The 23,270-nt window shown below is 47.6% G+C and overlaps 1 protein-coding gene across 7 annotated transcripts in view; it reads left to right on the top strand.

Moving 5' to 3' along the window:
* KDM5A (lysine demethylase 5A) overlaps positions 1–20,461 on the top strand; it is a 1,031,636-nt gene extending 1,011,175 nt beyond the window's left edge. For all 7 annotated transcript variants that reach the window (XR_014981238.1, XR_014981239.1, XM_085652274.1 and 4 more), the window contains 2 exons: positions 12,091–12,501; positions 18,805–20,461. Coding sequence is in view for 5 of the 7 variants with exons in the window: in XM_085652274.1 (XP_085508400.1) it covers positions 12,091–12,501; positions 18,805–19,017 (624 nt within the window). In the remaining 2 variants the exon portion in view is untranslated. The remainder of the gene's footprint in view (positions 1–12,090; positions 12,502–18,804) is intronic.
* The last annotated feature ends 2,809 nt before the right edge of the window (positions 20,462–23,270 follow it).

Consider the following 23,270-nt stretch of genomic DNA (forward strand, 5'->3'; position numbering starts at 1 on the left):
GCTATCCTGGCTGAAGAGGGGTGAAACCCCGAAACCGGTCGTAGGATTCTTGTTTCCGGTCCAGGGAAGACCTGGCTTGGCAGTTCGGGCGTGACTGTTCCCTTGAGGCACAGGGTCAAGACTGATTTGCATATGACAAGGTCTAAACTGGGATGGCATGGTAAGCAAAAGAATGATGGATTTAACCCGGATCTCTTGACTGGGGGTGAATGTTTTGATTTGTTCTGCATTCTGTCCATCAATTGTGTGTCTTTTACAGGTCCCGGAGAGACGCAGCGAAGTCCAGTATACTCTGTGGAATAAACACAACCGACTCGCTGGGCAGAGTGGTTTCGTCGGCAGGGGCCCCTAAACGCCATGCCTGGCTGAGAATGTCTGGCATTTCAGGGGAAGTTCTGGCTTCCCTCATGGACATGCCCTTTGTTGGCACCCATCTCTTCGGACACGAGGCAGACTCTGTGCTGGAGCACTTTAAGGACTCGCAGGCTATGGCCTTGCCCTTGGGTCTCTCGGCTGCCCCACGTCATCCCCAGTCTGCCTTTCGTGGCCACGGAAGGGACTTTCAACTGTGCCAACCCTATCCCAGCCACCGAGCCATGTAAGCTTTCCAGCCTCTGCATCGATGAGGGTGCAGTTCCTACTGGCCTTGTGAATCTGGTAGCTAGCGGTCTTGTCCGGAATTGCCATCCATTCCCTCCTTCCCCCGGCAGCTGCAACCTCCAAATCATCCTAATCTTGCCCTTTTAGATCATGGTCATCCATTTGAGGGCAGGGTGTGCCATCACCTCCATCAATGGTAGTCCCTACCATCGGACAGATGGGTTTTGCAGATTGTTTGAAGGTGCTATTTCCCTCCCCTTCAAGAGTACCCCCTCCCCTTCGAGACTTCCCCTCCCTCTATGCCACCATCGCCGCGAGGACATCATGGCACTCTTGGCCACGGGAGCCATAGAGAGGGTTTTGGTGCCAGAATTAGGCTGTGGTTGCCATTCCCACTACTTTCTTGCTCCCAAAAAGGACAAGGGTCTTCGTCCTATCTTAGATCTCAAACTCCTCAACTACTTCCTCAATAAGAAGCTGTTCAAGATGCTCACATTGGCTCAGGTCTTGTCTTCCCTAGACTCAGGAGACTGGATGGTAGCTTTGGACTTGCAGGACGCCTATTTTCACATCCCCGTCCTGCGGTTTACGGTAGACCACAAGCATTTTCAGTTCACTCTGCTCCTTTTCGGTCTTACCACCGCCCCTCGGGTTTTCACCAAGGTGATGGTGGTGGTAGCAGCTCATCTGCGCAGTTTTAGGGGTGCCAGTCTTCCCTTATCTCGTCGACTGGCTGCTGAAGGCAAAGTCGCCCCAGGCTGTCGTCTCCCACCTCCAGACTACGGCAAACTTCCTGCATTCACTGGGGTTCACTATCAACATGCCGAAGTCACACCTGACACCCTCTCAGATGCTCCATTTCATCAGAGCTCTTCTGGACACAGTGCAGTTTTGGGATTATCCTCCTGAGCGGCAAGTCCAGGATCTTCAGGGTATGATACCGATGTTTTGGCCTCTATCCTGGGTTTCGGTGAGACTGTCTCTGAGGCTGCTGGACCTCATGGCCTCCTGCATCCTGCTGGTGGCACATGCCGGATGGCATATGCAGGCTCTGCAGTGGGACCTGAAGTTCGAGTGGGCTCAGCATTGGGGAAATCTCTCCGACATGGAGGGAACTCCAGAGTACCTGCAGTGGTGGCTAACAAACCGCAGTTGGGTTAGAGGCGGACCCCTCTTCCTTTCCCAACCAGATCTCACAGTAGTGACCGATGTCACTCATGGAATTGGGCGAGCACCTGGGAGAGGTGGAGATCGGAGGGCTCTGGCCTCCAGCAGAATCCGGACTCCACATCAACATGCTGAAGCCCTGTATGATGCAACTGACATTTAAAGCCTTTCTACACTAAGGCTAGTACAGGTGTTCATGGACAACACCACCGACATATGGTACTGCAACAAACAGGGTGTGGTGAGGTCGTGAACCCTTTGTCAAGAGGCCCTGCATCTCAGGATATGCCTGTAACAGCAGGGCATATCCTTGGTGATTCAACACCTGCCAGGTTCCCTGAACACAAGGGCAGAGAAACTCAGCTGTCGATGCCTAGCGAATCGTGAATGACGTCTCCACCAGGTGGTGGAGCAAGGTCTCCTTCAGCAGCTTGGTTGGATCTGTTCGCCTCCCTCGAGAACGCGCAATGTCAGCAGTTTTGTACACTGAAGTGTTCAAAGCGGATGGTGGTCAGAGACGCTTTTTGTCTCGAGTGGAGCTAATTCCAACTGTCCGCCTTTTCGCCCATACCATTCCTGCCAAGAGTTCTCAAGAAGACCAGGAACGATCAGTCCCAAGTCATCCTTGTGGCTCCCGACTGGACACAGAGTGTCTGGTATCCCGAACTTCGGAACATGTGTCAATCCTCTGATCAGGCTGCCGCTCCTGAAGTCTGTAACGTTATGCTTGCAGCCAGGTGTCCCTCCGCCAAGATGGTATACACCTCTTCATGGCCCTGCTCTTCTGACGAGGAAAGTCGGGAAAGGTAACTGATGTCAGCGCACCGAGGTGGTGCCTGCATAGGTGAATGCAATGTCACTACCAGCACGGAGCCTACCAACGCAACGAGCCTACCGATGCGACATACCAGCGTTGAGGTACTGCTCACGGAAAACATCTTCCAGATCCATTTTCATCTAGAGTTAGTTTCTACCAGACAAGCTGTTACCAAAGGTAAGTAACTTACCTTGGTAGGTAACATATTTGACAAAGCCAATAGAGCTCGCATAGGCTAGACATGTTGGCTTTGCCACTGCTTACTCTCTGCTGCAAGGCCTATCTCTCCCATTGACTAATACTGGGTTACCTTACTACATTTGACGAGTGATGTTTGGATTGGGAGAAGACCGAGATATGTTATTTAGACTCCATTTAATTGGCCCAACCTCCGGTTGGGCTGCGCACCCATTCTACCAGGGTGACAGCAGCTACTACAACATTGGGACCCGGTGTCCCCCTGCAAGACATCTGTCAGGGGGCCACTTGGGCCTCGTTGCATACTTTCACTAAGCACTATCGCCTTGACAGTCTGGTCCGGAGAGACGGCTTCTTTGACCGTTCAGTTCTCTGTGACTTTCTGGTGTAATCTCACTTCGCAGACCCACCACCGGGGTTGGTATTGCTTGGGTATGTATTCTGAGGTAAGGAATCTATCACTGTGTCTCTTTCAGATGCACAGGTTACTTACTTATGTAACGATATATCTGTAAGAGACATTAGTTAGTGATAGATTCATTACCGCCCCGCCCCGCCCATCCTCCCCGTTCTGCGAACTGTTCTCTAGGGTTCAGGTCATCCCTTTCAGGGCCCTAGTTCTATTGCACCAGTAGTCGGTCTCTGGCATGGCTATGCGCTTCTGGCGCGGAAAAGATGTGTCCAGCACTGACGTCAGCAGGCGCGGGCGCGCAACCTCTGATTCTGTTTTCAAACCTAGGCAAGATTTCTCTTTTGAAGCATTACATGTTTCACTATGTCGGCAGACCTGGTCTGTTAATCAATAGGGGAGCTAGGATTGCAAGTTAACACCATTTCAAAAGAAACCTTTAGAGTTAAGCTTCTGGTAATGTATGTTTACAATAACAAAACTACAAAGTGTGTAAGATTCCTAGCATTTACACGAGTTTAAGCTATTGGCATTATAAATGACAGTGCCAGTTTTTAAAACGAAAACAAAAATAAAAGGCATTGTTATTTGCAATGTCAGTAGCTCAAACTTGCGCAAAAGCGAGACCTATTGCATTGCAAATGCTTGTTCTGTTTATTTTGCACATTCTTATCAACAGCATGTTCTTAAAAGGAAATGGGGACCAATGACTGAAAGCATCTCTGTAACTACAATTGGTATTTTTGTATTAAAGGACTTGCTTTTAGGAGATCTTTTCTACTTGTTTGAAAGTTTTTCTTCAGCCAAACAGTTAGGGTTGGGGTGAGATCAAGGCTGATACTTGGAAAGGGTAAAGGGATATGTAGTAGGGCTTGGTTGCTATTCCCAAAACTTTTCTGGTGCAGAAAAAGGATAGATGACTTTGTCCTATACTAGATCTGAGCCCTTTCCATGCCTTTCGGTGTAAAAAGAAGATCAAGATGCTTATCTTGGCTCCGGTCTGAAGGCAGGCTTGCTCCTGCAGCTCTTGGCCTGGCTTTAGCGACAGGACATCTTCTTGGTCATGCAACACGTAACGGGATCTCTGAATGGCAGGGCAGTTGAGCTCAGCTACTGATGCCTTGTGGATCACAAATGAAGCCTACATCCGGAGGTGGCACAAGGTCTATTATGAGAATGGGGAGAAACTTGACTTGATCTATTCCCCACCATCGAGAACTTGTAATGTGAGGATTCTGCACGTTGGTACTCATTTGGAGACATTTAGACCGTTCCATTGAGACTGGAATCTGGGACTCTTGTACACTTTTCCTACAATACTGCTCCTGCCCAGAGTTCGCAAGAAGATCAGGACCAACCGGGCCCAAATCACCTTCGCTCGTCCTAGTAGAACCGGACTGGGCAGGGAGAGTTTGGTAACTCATACTCCTGAGCATGAGCATCTGTCCTCAGATCAGGCTGCCTCTTCGAGAGGACCTTCTGTCACAGCAGCAGGGCAGGGTTCTACACCCGAACCTGCGCACATGTCACCTTCATGCTTGGAGATTGAGCTGTGACACTTAAATTCTTTTAATCTCCTTAAATCTGTGATGTCATCTTGGCAGCCAGGCATCCCTCAACTAATAATATACAAGCTTGCTGTTAGGACAAATTTGTGGCTTCATGCTCCTTTTGTCATGTTGACCCACTTCCAGCTTACTTGTTGGAGGTTTTCCTGTTTGTATTATCTTTAGCTTGGCAAGGCCTTACCCTGGGCACAGTTAAAGGTTACCTTTCAGCCATATTGTCTTTTTTGAGGTTGCCGGATCAGACCTTCCTCTTTAAGTCTCCTGTTGTGACTTGTTTTCTTAATGGCTTGCAAACATTTATGCTTTCCTACCACTTTCTTTATGCCCCAATGGGACCTTAATTTGGTCTTAATGTTCTTAATTGGCTTACAATTTGAGTCTCTGCCTAGTTGTCCACTCAGGCTCATTACTCTCAAGACTGCCGTCTTGGTGGCCATTATATGTGGCAGGAGGGTCAGTCTTTGTCATGTACTTTCCAGTAAACTAGACAAACTGGTTCTGCAGACACGTGCCTCTTTTGTGCCGAAGGGGGTCACTCTCTTTCATTTTTGCCTGAACATCTGTAGGAGACACTGTACCACCTGGACCCAAGGAGACATCTCTCTTTCTATATCAATTGCACCAAAGATCATCGGATGGACGACTAATTCGTTATTGGGTACAAAGGGCCAGGCGGTGCAGTAACGTGTCATCTTAGCACGCATGCACCTGAGATGTCCTGGACATCTGCCAACCTGCCATGTGAGCGGCAATCCACACGTTCACAAAGCACTACTGCTTGAACTATCATTTCCATCTGGATGGGCATTTGTTCTGTTTGGTCCTCCAGAACTTTTGTTCACAGCCAGTTTGCAGACCCACCCCTGGAGAGGTATTGGTTGGGTATCTCTTCTAAGGTGAGCAATTTGCAGTTAGGTAGTCCCTACCAGAAAATGCGGTTCGAGGCATGAGTGGGTGTAGATACACATGCTGTGCACACTCCTGCCATATAGTGTTGGGTCCGAATGTGTGCAAGTTGTTTTTCTTCGAAGAAGTCTTTCAAGTCACAAGGTAGCATGACTCCTCCTCTCACTGGTAATGCACATGGTCATCAATGCTATAATTAGACTGTTTCCTGTTTTCACTAGCGTTTCGGGTTGATGGACTAAGCTTTTCAGTGAGACTTTTCAAGTTTACTTCGGCCAACGTGGGCCTTTGCCCTTGGAGGCCTTCTACCGTCCGCATCTATCCATCATGTCTCGGCAGTAATGTAACATTACTGTGCTCGCTGCCACACAAAGTACCCTTTGACTGACCTCCATTTGGTCTATAATTTGTGTTTGTCTCCTGAACACAACGAGGTTGCCTGCGAGGCCTGCTGCTCCTTTCGATCTAAAAAGACTTTTCGTGACCATCGGACTCGATGTTTGAAATGTCCCGTAGGAGCAGGACAATTTACCAGACCTTTTTGGATCAGAGGACATCGAGGGGGAATATTGCCAACAACCATCAGCAGCAGATGAAAGAACATTCTTGTGTGCCGACAGCTCCGGCTCCATACTGGAGATTGAGGACTTGTTTCCGGCGCAAGCTGTTGTGAGTACAGACTTCCCTCACCACTGCTCACGCATCGAGCAAAGTCATAAGGATTGTCCTGCCACTCTGGAGCCTCAGAGACTGGCTGCCGGGCCACCAGTGCCTTCTGGCCATGATAGACACCAACCACCAATTTCTTACGTAGCACCCAGCTTCAGCTCTGCGCCGCAGGAACCGTTGAGGCCAGCACACTTGGCGCTGACCTGACTTTCGGAGCTGATTCTTTGGCATTGAAATTGAAGATGCCCTTGAAGCCGAAGACCTTGACACCAACATTAAAGACCAGCCTTGGGTTGGTCGCTGTAGAACCAATCCTCCACAAGCTGCAAGAGGAGATCAGCTCCATGCAGAAATTGCTTGCCATCCAACCCCACACGGGCCGGATCATAGCCCACCTTCTGGGGGCTGGTGCTCAACCTTTCAAGCATCAACTGTCTTTTGAGAATGTTTTGGAATTGCCACCACCTCCCAAGCAGCACTAGATGGCAGACAAGGCTACTATCCTCCTCCACCTCGCCCCTCTCCACAGCACTCACCTCCGCCCCCCTCCGGGTGACTCCCATCTTCACCTCAGGCGTCTCCTCACTCAGTCTCGCAGGGTCAGTGGCAAGGGGATACATTCAATACTCCTCCACAGGGTGGTCCCTGAGACACCTTTGATGCTGATGATTCACCCGGGGACACAGACCGTGACCTGTACCCTGCCCATCCTTTTCCCCCTGAATATTCCACTTTCTACAAGGAACTGATTGATAGAGCTGCCTCTTTCCACAAGGTCAATCTCCACACTAAGCCTTTGGGGAAGGACTTCCTTTTTGAGACTTTCTCCTCCACACACTACCTTCCCATGCTCAAAAGCATGCTGCGTCACACGCCGGCCATTTTTCACGACCCTGTCAGTACCAAAGTCATCAAACATAGGGTGGACAAAAAATGTAAGGCTTCCCCTACTGATCCCTATACTTTCATGGTCATCTTCCGCCCGACTTTCTAGTTGTCACCACCACATGTAAGATGGCTAACTCTCAAGCTACTGGTGATGCCCCTCCACCAGATAAGGAGATTAAACGGATAGATGCTGCAGTAAGAGATTAGCCACGCAATCATCCAACCATTGGCAGATAGCAAATCCCATTGCGCTTTTCTCAAGGTATGATCGTGCCCACTGGAATGAAATGGAGGAGCTCCTTCAACATCTCCGAGAGGAGCACAGAAAATGTAGCTTTGAGATCGTCTCTGAGGGAAATCCGATATCCAACACAACCGTCCGCTGAACGTTAAATGCAGCGGACACTGGTGCCTGTTGGAGAGCAGAGAAATGGGAGAGGGGGTGTTTCAAATCCAGTGTCCTTCTATGCAGGCATGCCTGGCTCCGTATCTCTGGTTTCAAGCCAGAAGTCCAGCAAATCTTGCTCATCCTGCCGTTGGATGGCGAACATCTGTTGGTTGACCAGATGTTGGAGAGAAAAAAAACAGAAATACCAAATGCAAAGGGTGCCCTACAGACACCTACTCCTTGCGGCTTCTTTCATCGCACACCCTACCGTGGAGGCTCAAAGACCACCTCCCATGAGGCCTACACCTCATACCAATGTCCACAGACCCAACAGTCCTCTCCAAGTGGGTACTTTAGAGTTGTCTTTATAGGCAACTCATAAGGCTGGGGTAAGGGGTGCTCCCCCAAAGGCACTGCCACCACCACTAAGGACCGACTTGCCTCTCTTTTCCCTGATCATATAACCCTGGTGGGGGGTAATGGGCGCTATTAAAGGTTCCTTCCTACTTGGCGGAACATCACCGTCTACCACTGGGCATTGGATATTATCCAACATGGTTTTGTCTGGATCTCACTTCCACACCTCCCACTATTTCACCTCGCTAACACAAACTCTCCCCAAACATTAAGAGCTACTCAGGGAAGAGGTCAACATTCTCTTTCTCGAAGGGGCCATAAAACCTGTCCCTCACCATAAGCATTTGGGCATACCCCTAATTATTTTGACTGTTGTGCCTCACCATAAGCATGGCACAGGAGTATTCTCTGTACTTTCTCATTCCCAAAAAAGACGGTTCCCTTCAAACCATTCTGTGCCACTGGGCCCTAACTAAATACATTCTTTCAGAGCACTTCCACATGGCTACTCCTTAGGATGTCATCCCACTGCTACAACAAGGCGACTTCATTGCCGCTCTCGACCTGAAGGATGCATATTTCCACATACCAATCCACCCCACACATCACTAGTATCTCAGATAGATTTGTAGTCAGTGGAAAGCTTCACCAGTTTAAGGTGCTTTTCTTCCGGGTCACCACTAAATACCAAGGGTGTTCAATAAGTGCCTTGCATTAGTGGCTGCTCATCTGTGCAGACAAGGCGTCCATGTCTTCCTCTTTCTAGACGACTGGCTCACCAAGAGTGTAGGGTTAACCATAAACACTACAAAATCCCACCACCAACCTCTTCAGATACAGCTCTGTCTGAGGGAAATCCCAACTGAGAGGTTGGCATGGTTTATCCAAATGTTGCCAGGATACAGTCATTTTAGGCACTAATCCCTTTCTTTCAACAAGGCCACCAAGTCACGGTCGGGACAATCATGCGCTCCTCGGCATGATGGCCTTCTGTGTTCCAGAAGTGGACAACGACTGCTGACCTCCTCCGCAGGATGCAGCAACAAGTTCAAGAGTGGGAACTCGGCCCGCAAGTCCTCCTCCAGTACTTCCAGCGGTGTGGCAGTTTCCACAAGTAGACCTCTTCACCACCACAGAGAACGCCAAATGCCCAAGCTTCGCCTCCAGGTTCACACACCCACAGTCCAGAGGCATTGCACTATGGATGAGTTGCTCAAGGATATTTACCTATGCATTTCCTCCTCTCCCACTTCTTCCCTTTGTTGTTCGGAGGCTTCGGCAGACATCTGTCACCCTCATCCTGGTGGCTCCCACCTGGGCACGCTAATCACGGTCCCCCACCCTCCTCGAACTCTCAGTTGTTCCACACAAGAGACTTCCCAACAGGCCAGATGTCCTCACGCTGAACCATGGAGAAATCAGGTACCCATGCCCCAAATCTCTCATTCTTACTATCTGGCTCCTGAAGTCCTAGAATTTGGGTATATTAATCTTCCACCAGAATGCATGAGCATTCTTAAAGAGGCAAACAGGCCTTCTACTTGTACCTGTTATGCTGCCAGGTGGAAGAGATTTGTCTACTATTGTCATTCAAAACGCATTGACCTTTAAGCAGCCAAAGTGCAAGATATTGTCTGCTACATACTTCATTTGAAAACCTGTTAAGTTTTCAAATTCATACAACTGCACCTGCTGCTATAGCCTCCTACGTTCAGAACAGGCTAAAAATGTCCCTCTTCAGAATTTCAGTCATTAAAACTTTTATGAAGGGCCTCAAAAGTCATTACTTCTCAAGTCCCACCAGCCATGACAGGGTACCTGAACATTGAATTGACAAGGCTCGTGGACCCTCCTTTTGACCTGCCACTCCTGTCTCCTTCAGTTTCTTTCTTGGAAGGTAGCATTACTAGTCACCATCACTTCACTTAGACATGTCAGTGAACTTCAGCCACTAATCTTAAAATAATCTTTCTTCTGAATACACAGGCATAGAGTTGTTCTCCGCACCAAAGCCAGATTTTTCCCTAAGGTGGTCTCACAGTTCCACATTAATCAATCTATTGAACTCCATGGTTTTTTTACCCCTCAAGCGGACTCAATTGCGGAATGGGTTCTACATACTTTTAACGTTAAACAAGCCCTTGTTTACTATATTGACAGAATGGAATCCTTTAGAAGGACACAACAACTTTTTGTTGCTTTCTCCCAGCCCCATAAAGCGAAAGTCCTATCCAAATTAGGCATTGCAAGATCGATTGTAAATTGCATCCAGATGTACAATGTTAACGCTAAAAGGACATTGCCCATTCAAGCTAGAGCCCACTCCACTCATTAAAAAAAGGAGCCTCCTTGGCCTTTTTCTGGAACATAGCTATAGTTGACATGTGTAAAGCAGTTACCTGGCTAAACCACATACTTTTGGAAAGCATTACTGTGTCGATATCCTGGCTCGCCAACAAGTTAATGTTGGCCAGGCATATTATCCAAACACTTTTTCAGTCTACTGCAACTTCCACAGGTTAGCCACCACTTTCTGTGAGGACTGCTGTACAGTCTATGCACAGCATGCGTTTCTACAGCCACACATGCCTCGAATTGGAAATGTTACTTAACCAGTAAGCATCTGTTCGTGGCATGTAGTACAGTAGATTCACATGCGCCCACCCTCCTTCCTGGACGCCTGTGGCCGTTGCAGTCCTCTCTCTATCTAAGGACGTCTCTCTCTACATCGTTTTGCTTCACATTCCATCCTCACCTGCCTTGTGGGAAAACCATCTAATAATAGAATCGATTCGAAACATGGACCACCGTCAGTGGACTTACACGTGCGGTATTCTGCAATGCTTGTTTCAAGCTGGTGCATTATATTTTTTTACATTGGACATATATGACCCCTGATAGACTCTGTCGCATCACCCCTTCACGATACAATGACTGCCCACGATGTGGTGAAGGGGGAGCCAATTTTCTGCACTTGGCTTGGAGGTGCTTTATGGTACAATAATTCTGGACCTGGGTGGTGGCAGATGTACGCAGGGGTACGGGTTTTCACATTGATAGTTTACCCATTACACTGTTTGCTGGGCCATGTTAGAAAACCAAATTGGCGCAAGATGGCATATAAGCTACTGCAACTGCTTTTGATATTAGCAAGACACAGAGTAGCCATAACGTGGATGGGTCAACATGCCCCCACGTTACGACTGTGGCATCAGGATGAGCGGGAGTGGACATTGGCTGAAGAAATACATATGAAACTAAACAGGAGCGATGAGAAACTAAAAGAAGATCTCGGGGAGTGGAGGGAAGTATGTGATGCATTTGTGAACACCAACATGCACATGAGCAGCACCTTGAATGACTCTGAGACAGATGTGAGTATGTCTGCAGAGGAGGGTGGACAGAGTGTGATTAGACTGTTAACAAGGTGAGGACGCATGAGATAGGATGCCCCAAGTATGAACTGCTTGACTTTATTTATCAATATATGTACTCTTTTCCTATGCCAAACCTATTAATAAGACTTTCATAATTGTACTGCTGATATATGTTTGGTAAAACTGAAAATTAAGTCCATGACCATGCGTCAGGAGGACTTGCACTACCTCATAACGCAAAAGACTTAGAAAAAAACATCTTGCACATTTTCTTAACCAACACTAGATGCAGGACTATGCACAGCATGTGAATCTACAGCTCTGCTTGCCACAAACAGATGCTTACTGGTTAAATAACATTTTACATACTTTAACAGCAGAATAATGCTGAAGAAAGTGTACAAACAAAGCCTGTTTTTACAGGATTTATGGGAAGAGCTTTCTGCAAATGAAAACATTTTGCATGTGGTGAATAAAGAAAGATAACGTTGGACATTAACAGTGTACCTGCCAATTGTTTGGGGGGCATTCCAGGTTTTTAGAACTAGCTGTTTGCCTAGAAATCTAGCATAGTTATTGATTTTCATATTCGTTGTAGTGAATCCGAAATTAAAAAAAGAAACTTTGTGAACATATTTTAGGATAAAGCCGTAGGAAAATAAGTGACAATCTAGCCTTATGTGCAATAAAAATACTGCTTTGATGTTTGTGTAATGGCATGTTTTTTTGTGTTTTTTTTTGTAAAGGATGATGGTACCGAAGAGAAACCAATGAAAATTAAAGTAAAAGACTCTTCTGAGAAAAAACGTAAAAGGAAGCTGGAAAAGGCTGAACTTCTTCATGGAGAGAGCAAACAAAAGTCGAAGGAGCTAAAGAGACTGGATAAGCCAAAAAGGAAAAAGCTAAAATTGAACATGGACAAAGCAAAAGAATTGAACAAGCTTGCAAAGAAGCTAGCCAAAGAGGAAGAGAAGAAAAGAAAGAAAGAAAAGGCAGCAGCGGCAAAAGCAGAGCTAGCAAAGGAAATAATTGAGAAGAAAAGAGAAAAGAAAGTGCTTGATATACCATCCAAGTACGACTGGTCTGGTGCTGAAGATTCTGAAGATGAGAATGCAGTTTGTGCATCCCAGAGCTGCCTGCGGCCATGCAAGGACAAGGTGAGTCACATTTTAATCTGATAACAATCGGACAGAGGAGACATTTTTGAGTCAAAAAAACAAAACAAAAATGTCTTACATGCCCAGTCATGTACTTCTTTCCCAACATCCTCGTATGTCTATCAATTAGTAGATCAGCCTTAGATAGATGGATAGCTAGATAGCTAGATAGATAGATAGATAGATAGATAGATAGATAGATAGATAGATAGATAGATAGAGTCTTATGCACCGGAACTGACATGTACAATATATATATATATATATATATATATATATATATATATATATATACATACATACATACATACATACATACATATCAGCACACTGACATTTTTTCCATAACAGTCAGCGCAGATCCAGAGTCCTAACTCCAGTCACTTTTTGACGGACCCTTTGTTAAAGTCTTTTGAGAATTGTTTCTCCTGTTGTGGCAGGGATGTCTACTATCGTGTTTGTCTCTGGTGCTTCAAGCGTGACCACAACGCGAGTATCTGTGTCAACTGCCGCTACATGCACCCCAAGACTTTGAGGGAGTGATCCCTCAAGTTCCTTGCAGCTCGATGGGCAACAGTCTCGATCCCGGTCGAGAGGAAGGTCCAGGGATTGATCACGGTGCCCTTGATCTTCTCGGCAGTATGGGTAAGTCCTACAAAAAAATAGAATAGGAAGTCGAAGAGGTCTTTAACTTTACCCCGTCTATCGAAGTCATTCGGCAAGATGAGGGAGCCTTGTCATTCATGGCCTGGCGTGGTGAAGCCTGCGTCTGGGCTGGCTCCGCATCTCCCAGACTTTCTGGGTGCCATAGCTATCCCTGCCCAACTACACAAATTTTATGAGACCATGCCCCACATATTTGGGCTGCCCATCCCCCCTGGTGCGCCTTCAGCGGGTCAGCCCCTGGCACCAGTCGGGCCCTTTGGCTCCACGGATGGATCTGGACCGGTGCCTTTCATACTATCGCGATGTTCCTCAGTCCCCTTAAAGACAGCCTGCTTGGGACCTGGTCTAAGCCCAGCACATGAGCTCCTGTGAACAGGACAATTGCACGTCGCCATCGCCCCACCCCAGGCTACCCCAATTTCCTCACTCAACACCCTACCCTGGGGAGCTTGGTGGTCCAAACCTCCATGTCCTGTGTGAACACTGGCACATTCCCTACCACTGCACCGTATAGGGAATCCAAGAGGATGGACACCTTAGGCAAGAGAATGTTTTCTTCCACCAGTCTGGCACTCCGTAAACACTGTGTGACTTTTGAGCCATTAGTCCCATGCACTGTGGAATTCGGTTGCGCACGTGCTGTCCATGGACCCGGAAGAGACCGAGGCCATACTCTCCCAAGCAGTGGCAGATGCGCGAGATGCAGCCAAGTTCACAATCAGATGTGGGCTGGACCCGACCGACTCGCTAGACGGAAAAATGTCTTCGTCGGTGGACTTGTGGCGCCACACCTGGCTAAGAAGGACTGGCTCTTAAGGGGATGTCCAAGCCTTGCATATGGACGTGCCCTTTAATGGCTCCCACCTCTTCGTAGACAAAGCAGACTCAGTGCTGGAGCGCCTCAAGGATAGCAGAGGTACAGCTTGGTCCTTGGGCCTTTCCATGGGCTCTGTCAACCCCAGTCCTTCTTTCACCCCTTTTGTAGTCATGGAACGAGCTTCCAGATAAGTCTTTAGCCACCCAACCACTATGACACACAAGCTCCCCGGCCTCTGCATTGCCTAGGACACGGTACTCCCAGGCCCCATGGGTCAGGCAGGCTGTGGCCGTCCTCGCTTCCTGAAGCCAAAGACCCCAAACATCTTTAGTTCGCCCTCCAACCATGATGGGCAACCCAACCAGTGGGAGGCAGGATATGCCATCACCTGCACCACTGGAGGTCGATGACATCAGACCACTGTGTTCTCCAGATTGTTCAAAGGGGCTACTCCCTCCCCTTCATGACTACCCCTCCACCTATACCACCCACTTGCGACAAGCTGACTGAGGACCGTGTCTCCTTTTTCTGCCATCTGGGTTTAGTAAATTGGTCCGCAGCCCACCCCTGAGATAGTATTGCTTAGGTATCTAATTTAAAGGTAAGGAATCTGCAGCTAGAAGTCTCTATCGGATGGACAAGTTACTTACCTTCGGTAACGCTTTATCTGGTAGAGACACTATCTAGCTGCAGATTCCTTACAGCCACACCCATGTCTCCCCGCTTTGCGGACTAATGTTCTAGGGCTATGGTTATTGACTCCTTTTCAAGGCCCTAGTTTTGCACACGACTACGTCAGTTACTTCGTGGCTCTGCACTACTAGCATGGAAAAAACTGTACTGAAGTCCGCGTGCCTGGGTGGTGCATATATAGGCACCGTGAAGTCATAACCGATGCTGCCGACATGTACGACATTACACTGAGCCTAATGGAGCCATTTGTCGCCGCGCGCAAGAGGTATTGCTCAGAAAAAGTTTCCAGATCCAGCCTGACGCTTGGAAATTCAAAGGGAAGAAATCTGCAGCTAGATGGAGTCTCTACCAGATAATGCTTTATCGAAGGTAAGTAACTTGTTCTTCTAGAACCATGATCTACTTAGTTAAACTCTTCATACAATGTTACTTTCAGCAATACAGTGAATAATGGATTTCTAGGAACATTCAGATTAATTTTAAAGTTGAAAAAAACCATTTGTAAACTGTTACAACATGCTTGTAATTACTTTTAGATTGCTTTTAGATCACGTTGTGATTACTTTTCTATTTTGACATGAAACACACTCCTAACACAGTTCAAGCAACACAGGACATCGGTAAACCAGTTAACTCTGGTGAAGGCCTAAGTTACCCTTTGTTGCAATACAAGTCAGTTTTTCAGAGAAAACCCGTCATGCAGTCCAATGGAGAAAACGAAGTGTAAAGTTTTCAGTTGAGTAAAATGGTTTTAGGATTGGAGTTTTGGGGGTAATGGTTCCCCAATGTTCAGTTTGGCACTCATGGGGCACCACCAGTGGCACTAGGGCGGCCGGGTGCAGAGTGCAGGGTGCCAATGTTAGCCTATGGGGTTAGGGGGCACCTAGGTTAGAGACTGCTCACAGACAGGCCACTTGATCTCAGGAGCCAAGCTCCTAGGGTTAAGGTCAGGGCAAAGGGGGTCCAATGTTAGCACCAACCAAGTCCACAATACCAGCGGCGCAGGTGCAGGGTGCTCAAGAGGTGTCGGAAGCTTAATGCTTTTCAGTGGAGGATGTCAGTCACAAAAAATGGCTGCGGGCTGGAACAGAAGACTGGATTTAGAAAAGCAACGACTGGAGGTAGAACATGAAGAGTTGCTGGACACCAGGACGCCGTCGGTCAGGCAACTCAGGACTAAGAAGCTGCGGGTGCAGTGGCGTCTTATTGTGTTGGGTTCTTCTCACCGGTTCTGGTCACTGTTGGGAGGACCCTTCGGGATGAGGCTGCAGACGTCGAGGAGAAGGTTGGTGGTCCAACACTGGATCACAGGTCAGGATAGCCGGGGTGACCTCTTTGGGGTGTTGGGTCACTCAAACTCGGGTCATGGGCGTCGGGTGCAGAGTCAGTCAATTAATCAGAGGATTTATAGAGCGCAGCTGCTCATCCGGAAAGGGTCTCAAGGTGCTGAAGGGGGCGTAAGCTGGGGGGGGCGCGCAACTCCCAGAAGTTCACGGAGCTCCGTTCGAAAAGCCAGGTCTTTAGGTCCTTCAAGAACTTGGGGAGTGATGGCGTCTGTAGGAGGGAGAAGGAGCAACCTCCTGCTCTGGTCTTCCTGATGCGCGGTACCATCGCAAGGGAGACATGGGCCGAGTGGAGGGATAATTGGGATGCATGGAAAGTGAGGGGGTGGTTCATGTAGGAGGGTCCAGTGTTGTGAAGGGCCTTGTAAGCGTGGGTGAGAAGCTTAAAGGTGTTTCTCTTCCCGACGGGAGCCAGTGTAAGGCCCGTAGGTGTTGGCTGATGTGGCAGTGGCACAGTAGGTTGAGGACTAGTCTGTCGGCGGCGTTCTGGAGTTTGCGGGTGAGGTTCCTATTGATCCCGGCTTAGAGGGCGTTGCCGTAATCCAGTTTGCTGCTGATGAGGGTGTGGGTGACAGTTTTCCTGTGTTCGGGGGGAATTCAGTTGAAGGTCTTTCGGAGTGGGCGGAGGGTGTGGTAGCAGGAAGAGGTGAAGGTGTTGATCTGGGGGTCCATTTTGATTTCTGAGCCCATGATGATTCCGAGGTTGTAGTCATGGTCTGAGGGGGAGAGAGGGTTCTCGAGGGCGTGGGGCCACCAGGTGTCGTTCCAGGCGTCGGGGTGTTGTCCCATGATGAGCATCTCAGTTTTCTCTGTGTTGAGTTGTAGGCAGCTGTTCTTCATCCACCTGGCGACTGCTTCCTTTTCGTTTCGAAAGTTGTGTTTGGTGGTGTTGGCTTTGTTGGATAGGGAGAGGATGAGTTGGGTGTCGTCTGCATACTATAAGATGTTGAGTCTATGTGATCTGACGATGGATGCGAGCGGGGCCATGTAGACGTTGAACAGGGTCGGGCTGATGGAGGATCCATGTGGGACTCCTCAGAGTGGTGAGGACTCGCGGATCCAGCTGGATCAGGAGTCCTGGCTTTGGTTGGTGTTGGACAAATCCGGTGTCCACAGGAGATCAGAGTTCTTTAGTAAGGCAGGGCAGGTCCCCGGGGTTCTTAAAGGCTGCTGGCTGCAGGACACGCCGGGTTCAGCTTGCAGGAGTTTCAGAGCAGGAGACAGGCCAGTAGGGCTGGGGCCAGAGCAGTTGTTGTCCTCCTCTTCTGCAGCACAGCTCTTCAGTCCTTCTTCTTCTTGTCACGCTGAATCTGAAGAGGCAAGGTTCAGGGGTTCCCCTAAATACTAGATTTAGGGGTGTTATAGGGGTGTGCAGGTTAGGACCAATGAGTCCCTTCCCTGGGGTGTCTACACCCCCAAGTATGCCACCCTCCAGTGGGAGGAGGGCATAAGCCTCTTTCTGATTGGAGGGGTCCCCCATCTACAAGATGGAGGGGACTGAGATGTAGGCTTCACCTTGCCTCCCCCACCTGAGGGGTGAGGTTGGCAAAGGTGGGCACACCTTCCTTCCTGGCTAGGCTTTCCCACCCGTTCTCAGAACCCAAAATGGAGGTCAGAACTGGTGGGAGCCAGTTGCTGATATTTGCAAAAGGGTGGTGGCAGCTAATAAAGGCGATAGGCCTTTGAATTTCTCTCTTCGAGGACCCTGTCCATCCTGGGAGAAGAGGCATGACGTCTCTGCCCAGGTTGTGCTTTGTTTCCAGACCCAGAGCGTGGCGGGCTATCTACCCAGGAGTCTAGAAGCCTGTTTGGTGGTGGCAGCTGACAGAGAGCTAGTCAGGAACCAAACCAGAGTCAGTCAATTTTTAGGGGGCATCGCTAAGATTTTTCATTGAATCCAACATTGGCATCAGTGTGGGTTTAATGTGCTGGGAAGTTTGATACCAAACTTCCCATACTTCAGTAGAGCCATCATGGTGCTGTGGAGTTTGTGTTGACAAACTGCCAGCCCATGTACTCAAAATGGCTCACTGCACTTGGAATGTCTGTTCATGGCATGGGCACTGTAGGGATGCCCTCTCCTGTGGTATGGTGCACCCTGCCTTTAGAGCTGCAAGGCCTGCTAGAAGGGTAATTTACCTGTTCCACAGGCAGTGTTGGTGGGCATGGCACAAAGGGGTGTGTGCCATATCAACTCTTCAGTTTGGTCTGCACCAAAAGCACCCAGCCTGCTATGGCATGGTGGTGGTGTTAAGGTGAGGGGTCTCTGATGGTGGCATAATACAAGCTGCAGCCCTTAGAGTCCCTCTCTGGTCACAAGGTCCTTGGTACCAGGGGTACCTTTTACAAGAGACTTACATGTGGCCCAGAGGTGTGCCAATTGTGTGTATAAAGGTACAGTTTTGGGAAAGAACACAGGTGCTTGGGCTTGGTTAGCAGGATCCCTGTACACACTCAGTCAAGTTGGCATCAGGTTTCTGGCAAAAAGTTAGGGGGTAACCATGCAGAAAGGGGGGACATTCCTATACTCAACCTTTTCATGTTGCTTCTTTTTGGGACTTGTAGGATGTTTTTGGTGCTGCGTTTTACCTTTTTACCCTTCGTGGTCTAGGAGATCATACATTTTGTTAATTAAATGGCCTATAATAATTGAAGCATTTTTCTTTTAGATGGGTTTTAACAATTTGTAATGTTATATTGAGCTTTTTTATGAATAACTCCGTACACTTCTCAAGCACTTCTTTTGCATATGTACTAGCTTATTCTCATTTCCTTCTGTTTCAGGTGGACTGGGTGCAGTGCGATGGTGGCTGTGATGAATGGTTTCATCAAGTTTGTGTTGGAGTCTCTCCAGAGATGGCTGAGAATGAAGATTACATCTGTACAAAATGTTCCCGAAAGCAGATGCACTGCTCTATGAGCCCAGGCTTAGTTGCGCTCTCCTTCACACCAAGTTTTCAGCTGCCAGTTCAGGACTTAAAGGAAGAGACAAGCTAGCAGTGGCTCAAAATATAAGAGGTGTAGAATAACGGACCTCACTGATCTTTTAAAAGAAAGAACGGTTGTAAAGCTAACAAAGCTGTTACCAAGGCTTCTCTATCCAAGATGAGCAAAGGCTTGTTAGGGATGGCTTCCTCTGCATTTTTACAGAGGGTGTACCCATTGAGTCTCTTAACTTATCTATGTGCTGAAATATTTGTAAAAATTTGAAGCCAGTATTTTAAACAGAGTACTTCATGTTTGGTGTGATGTACAGCAGCACTTTGGGTGCAGGACGCTATCTGGGCGTGAAAGAGGCAATAGATTAGACATTGTGTCTTTGTTGCAAATCAGACACATGGTCAGGTCTTGCACTGCTTAAAAGCAGTACACAGTATATAGTGATCAGCCATGTTGCACACTTGATGACTGCTGAAATTGAAGTGTGCTCAACTCAACCTCCATTCTAATGAGATGTTTCCTTCAGGAACCTGCAGTTACCACCATTCAACTGAAAAATAACAAAACAAATGTAAGAGATTTAACACATTAAGTTTGCACACATCGTTTACATTTGTGTAAGTTGTCCAATTTGAGCTGCAAGCAAAAGGTAATGGTAGTGAACAGCTATCGCCTTTTAATGATAAAGATAAAAACCTTGGGCAATGTATACAGCTCTGTTTTGTACCTGTTATACACCCTCTTTATGCCTCGAAGAAGACACAGTAATGCTAAGGAAGGTTTTGGTTATGTCCCTAGGGTTTGTCCCCTTTCAGTGGGTATGGCATATCGGTGTCAAACTGGTGCTGGTAGAGTGGTAAAAGCACACTTGTAAGCAGGAGTAAAATCAACCTTTGGTGGTACAGTCCTGTCTTGCAAGATTTAAGCTGAATGATAATTTTTAGTTTGAATGTCTGCATTGGACTTAGACGTAAGAGCTGTCCAAGTGTCTAGTTTTGCACCATGTTAACTGCAGGATCATGTGGGAAAGAATGGACGCTTACAGTCAATGAACAAATGAAGGATTCATGAATACACTTGTGGTTTGAGCGAATTTTGGGACAACCTGCACCCCACCACTGGTGGTTACCAGCAGCACCTCCTACAGTCTGTGAGCAGAACCCCTTACAGTCTGCGCAAGGATTATTGGAACAACACTTTAAAGTTTCATCTGGCAGACTCACACGAGGGGAATCTGGATATTTGTGTAAACTGAGTAGCTACAAAATGGCAGCTATGTCTTTGGTAAGATACTCAAGTGCAGAGCCGTTTCTGAAGTGTTTCCAACGTCTCACTCTTCAGGCATAGCAGCACCTGTGATCTTTCCTTCTGGTTCATGAAGACCTTTCTGATTGCTTCTTCAGTCTCAGCCCAGATAAAGAGAAAACAACTTCTGGTATACCCAAGTGGCGGTCACAGTTGAGACCATGTTATATAGTAAATATTTTTTGTTTTAAAAAAAGACTTGTTTTTACTTTTTTCTAATGTCTCTGACTACTGACTGTTCTACAAATAGATTATTTTTCTTTGGTGTTATATTCCCCATGTCCCCTTTCAAGCAGTATGATTTGCACACATGAAAATCTCTTGTTTTTTTCCAATCCATTACCTCCTTCTTTTGAAAGGATTTTGCAGTGTCTCTATATTGCTAGATGGATCAGACCTGTATCAGAACAATATATATGAGTAGATCCATAACTCTTAATAAGCTACATTATGCTTTGGAGATGTATTGGTCATAGAAGGTATCTGGTCATTTTCCTTTGCAACCTGTGTAGGCTTTGTCAATGGGTGAAGCAAGACACTCCATTCCATTGTTCCCTCGTTGTGCGCTCATTCCTCTGCAAATGAAGACCGTTGTATGTAGAACACAGTCTAGCTGTGTAAGGCTAGCTTGGATTTAAAAGAATATGAAAACAAAAATGAGCCTTCTGTCTTTAATTTAGTGTGTTTTTCAAGAAATGTTACTCTACACTCCATACATTAGATGATGCTGGTTTCATTATGTTTTTAAAGACTCTATACAACGACTGGGGAACTATTTATGTTGTCCCTCATTGTGTATACATATTCAGGGTCATGTTTGTTGTCTGCTACCACCCTGTTAACCAAGACCAGTTTTACAGGAGTTTATTTTATCACACAAGGTAGCGAGAAGCATAGTAAGTTACTATACGGAAATGTCTCCCTTTGTGTGCTCGCCCCCAAAGTTTTGACTGATGCTACTGGTTTTTCAAATCTGAGAGTGCATCGAGGCCTGCTAACCAGACCGCAGTGCCAGTACCCTGACCCTTAAATATGTGTGTTTGACTGGCCTATGCTCAGTTGGGATATGGTTACCTACTTATAAGTCCCTAGTATATGGTACCAGGAGTACCCAGGGCTTGTAAGTTAAGGTGTCCCTTCAGGGACTGCAGCACTTACTGTTTCACCCTGTGTGAGACAAGGTAAAGCGTATCTCCCAGCCTGCCACTGCAGGGTGGTAGAACAGTGTACAAATAACTCGACATGCCATTTAAAACAGTGGCAACACCCAAACTCCCTTTTTAATATATGTAAGCCACTCCTACAGCAGGTCTTTCGAGTCCTAAGACAGGGTGCATCATATTAAAAAGTGGAACATCTATTTTTCATGTTCTGACAGTAAAAACTTGCAACTGTTGTTGTTACTATGTGAGAGACTGGTAGCCCCATTGGCGACTACAGAGTTGCATGCTGACAACTCAGCTGTTCTAACTTCTGAATGGGACTACAAAGTTGGTACTTCAAAGTATCATACAACTCGTTACATTAAGCCCGACTTGATGCCCAAGTTGAAATTAATGTAACTTGTTGCCATATGCGACATTTAGAAAGTTGCCACTCTGTTGACCAAGTTGTCCAATGGCTATTTGCTGATGCTGGCCACAAGACCACCTTCTGCCCCCTGGGGGAGACGTGTCAGTGGCTTCCAGGACAGGTAAAAATAGAGGCCTTTCCCTGGAGTAGGTGTTAGCACCTTCTGGAAGCTAACCACACAGGCAGTTAGCCCAAAAGTCGAGCTTCAAAGGAGAAGCTGCCTTTAAAGGGCAAATGGTGAGCACACTCGAGGGGGGCTACTCTTTTGCCTGGGTAGACAGATTGGCGTCTAGGACCGAGAGGGTAAAACACTGCCCAAACTGTTTTTTCCATGGGCATGTAGCTCTCGGGTTGCACCATCTCTATGGCAACTACTGAGCTCCACATACACCAAGAGAAAGATGTAGCCATCTTGGGAGCTAACTGAATAGAGCACTTACGGATAGCTAAATGCCACACTCCACAGGAAGTTGTCTTCAGGCGGAAGGGATCCAGGTATTCCATTGGCTAGTGACTGCAACCTTCCCTCAGGGCAGTTTCTGGGCATAAAAAGGACACCCTTGGCACCCAGAACTCAGATCTTGCTTGGACTGGAGAAGAGGATTGAAGGACTGCCCTGCTGACCTTGGAACTGGCAAAGAAGATGCTACACCGAAGTTGGACTGCACCTGCTGCTCCTTGGTCAAGCGTAGATAGGACTGTGCCTGTGAAGTCCTGCTTCTGGAGAAGTAGTCTCCCAAGCCCAGCCAGAACAGAGGCTCCTAGAGTCAGTTGGCCGACGTCCTGCTCGCGGCACTGTGCCACAAAAGCTGAGACAGTCTGCCTGAGCGAGTAGGTAACCCATATCACTGAATCATTTCTCAAAAGTTGCACCCGAGGCTGGTGCACCCAGAAGACTTGTTGGAGTGCAGTTTGGTTGCTTTGGTACTTATGCCTCCTGTAAGTCCCTAGTAAATGGTTCCCTGGGTACCTAGAGCCTGGGAGATGAAGAGGGTCACTTGGGGCCACTGCCCTTGCAGCTTGCATGTCACTGTGAGGTAGAAAACAACAAAGTCGACATGGCACCTTGGCTGGGTGCCATGCCAGCCAGCACTGGCTGAAGATATAGGTAAGTCACCCCTCTTGCAGGCCTCACAGTCCTAAGGCAGTGCTCACTCTACCACAGGTGAGGATATAGCTGCCTGAGCAGATCTGCCCCTGCAATTTTAGGGTCCATTCCTTAATATTGTAAGTGCCAGTGAAGCCATAGAGAGTATATGGGCTGTAAACTCGACGACTCGAGTTCGACAGCACCATGATGGCTTCACTGAACACAGGAGTGTTTGGTACCAAACTACTTTCAATAAATCCACACTGATGCCAGTGTAAGATTTTGTTGTACCATGTACTCGGAGGTGCCCCCTGAAAACCTACCAACCCTGGTGTGATCTCTG

The sequence above is a fragment of the Triturus cristatus genome, chromosome 4_1 (assembly GCF_964204655.1).
Source record: "Triturus cristatus chromosome 4_1, aTriCri1.1, whole genome shotgun sequence".
NCBI lineage: Eukaryota > Metazoa > Chordata > Amphibia > Caudata > Salamandridae > Triturus > Triturus cristatus.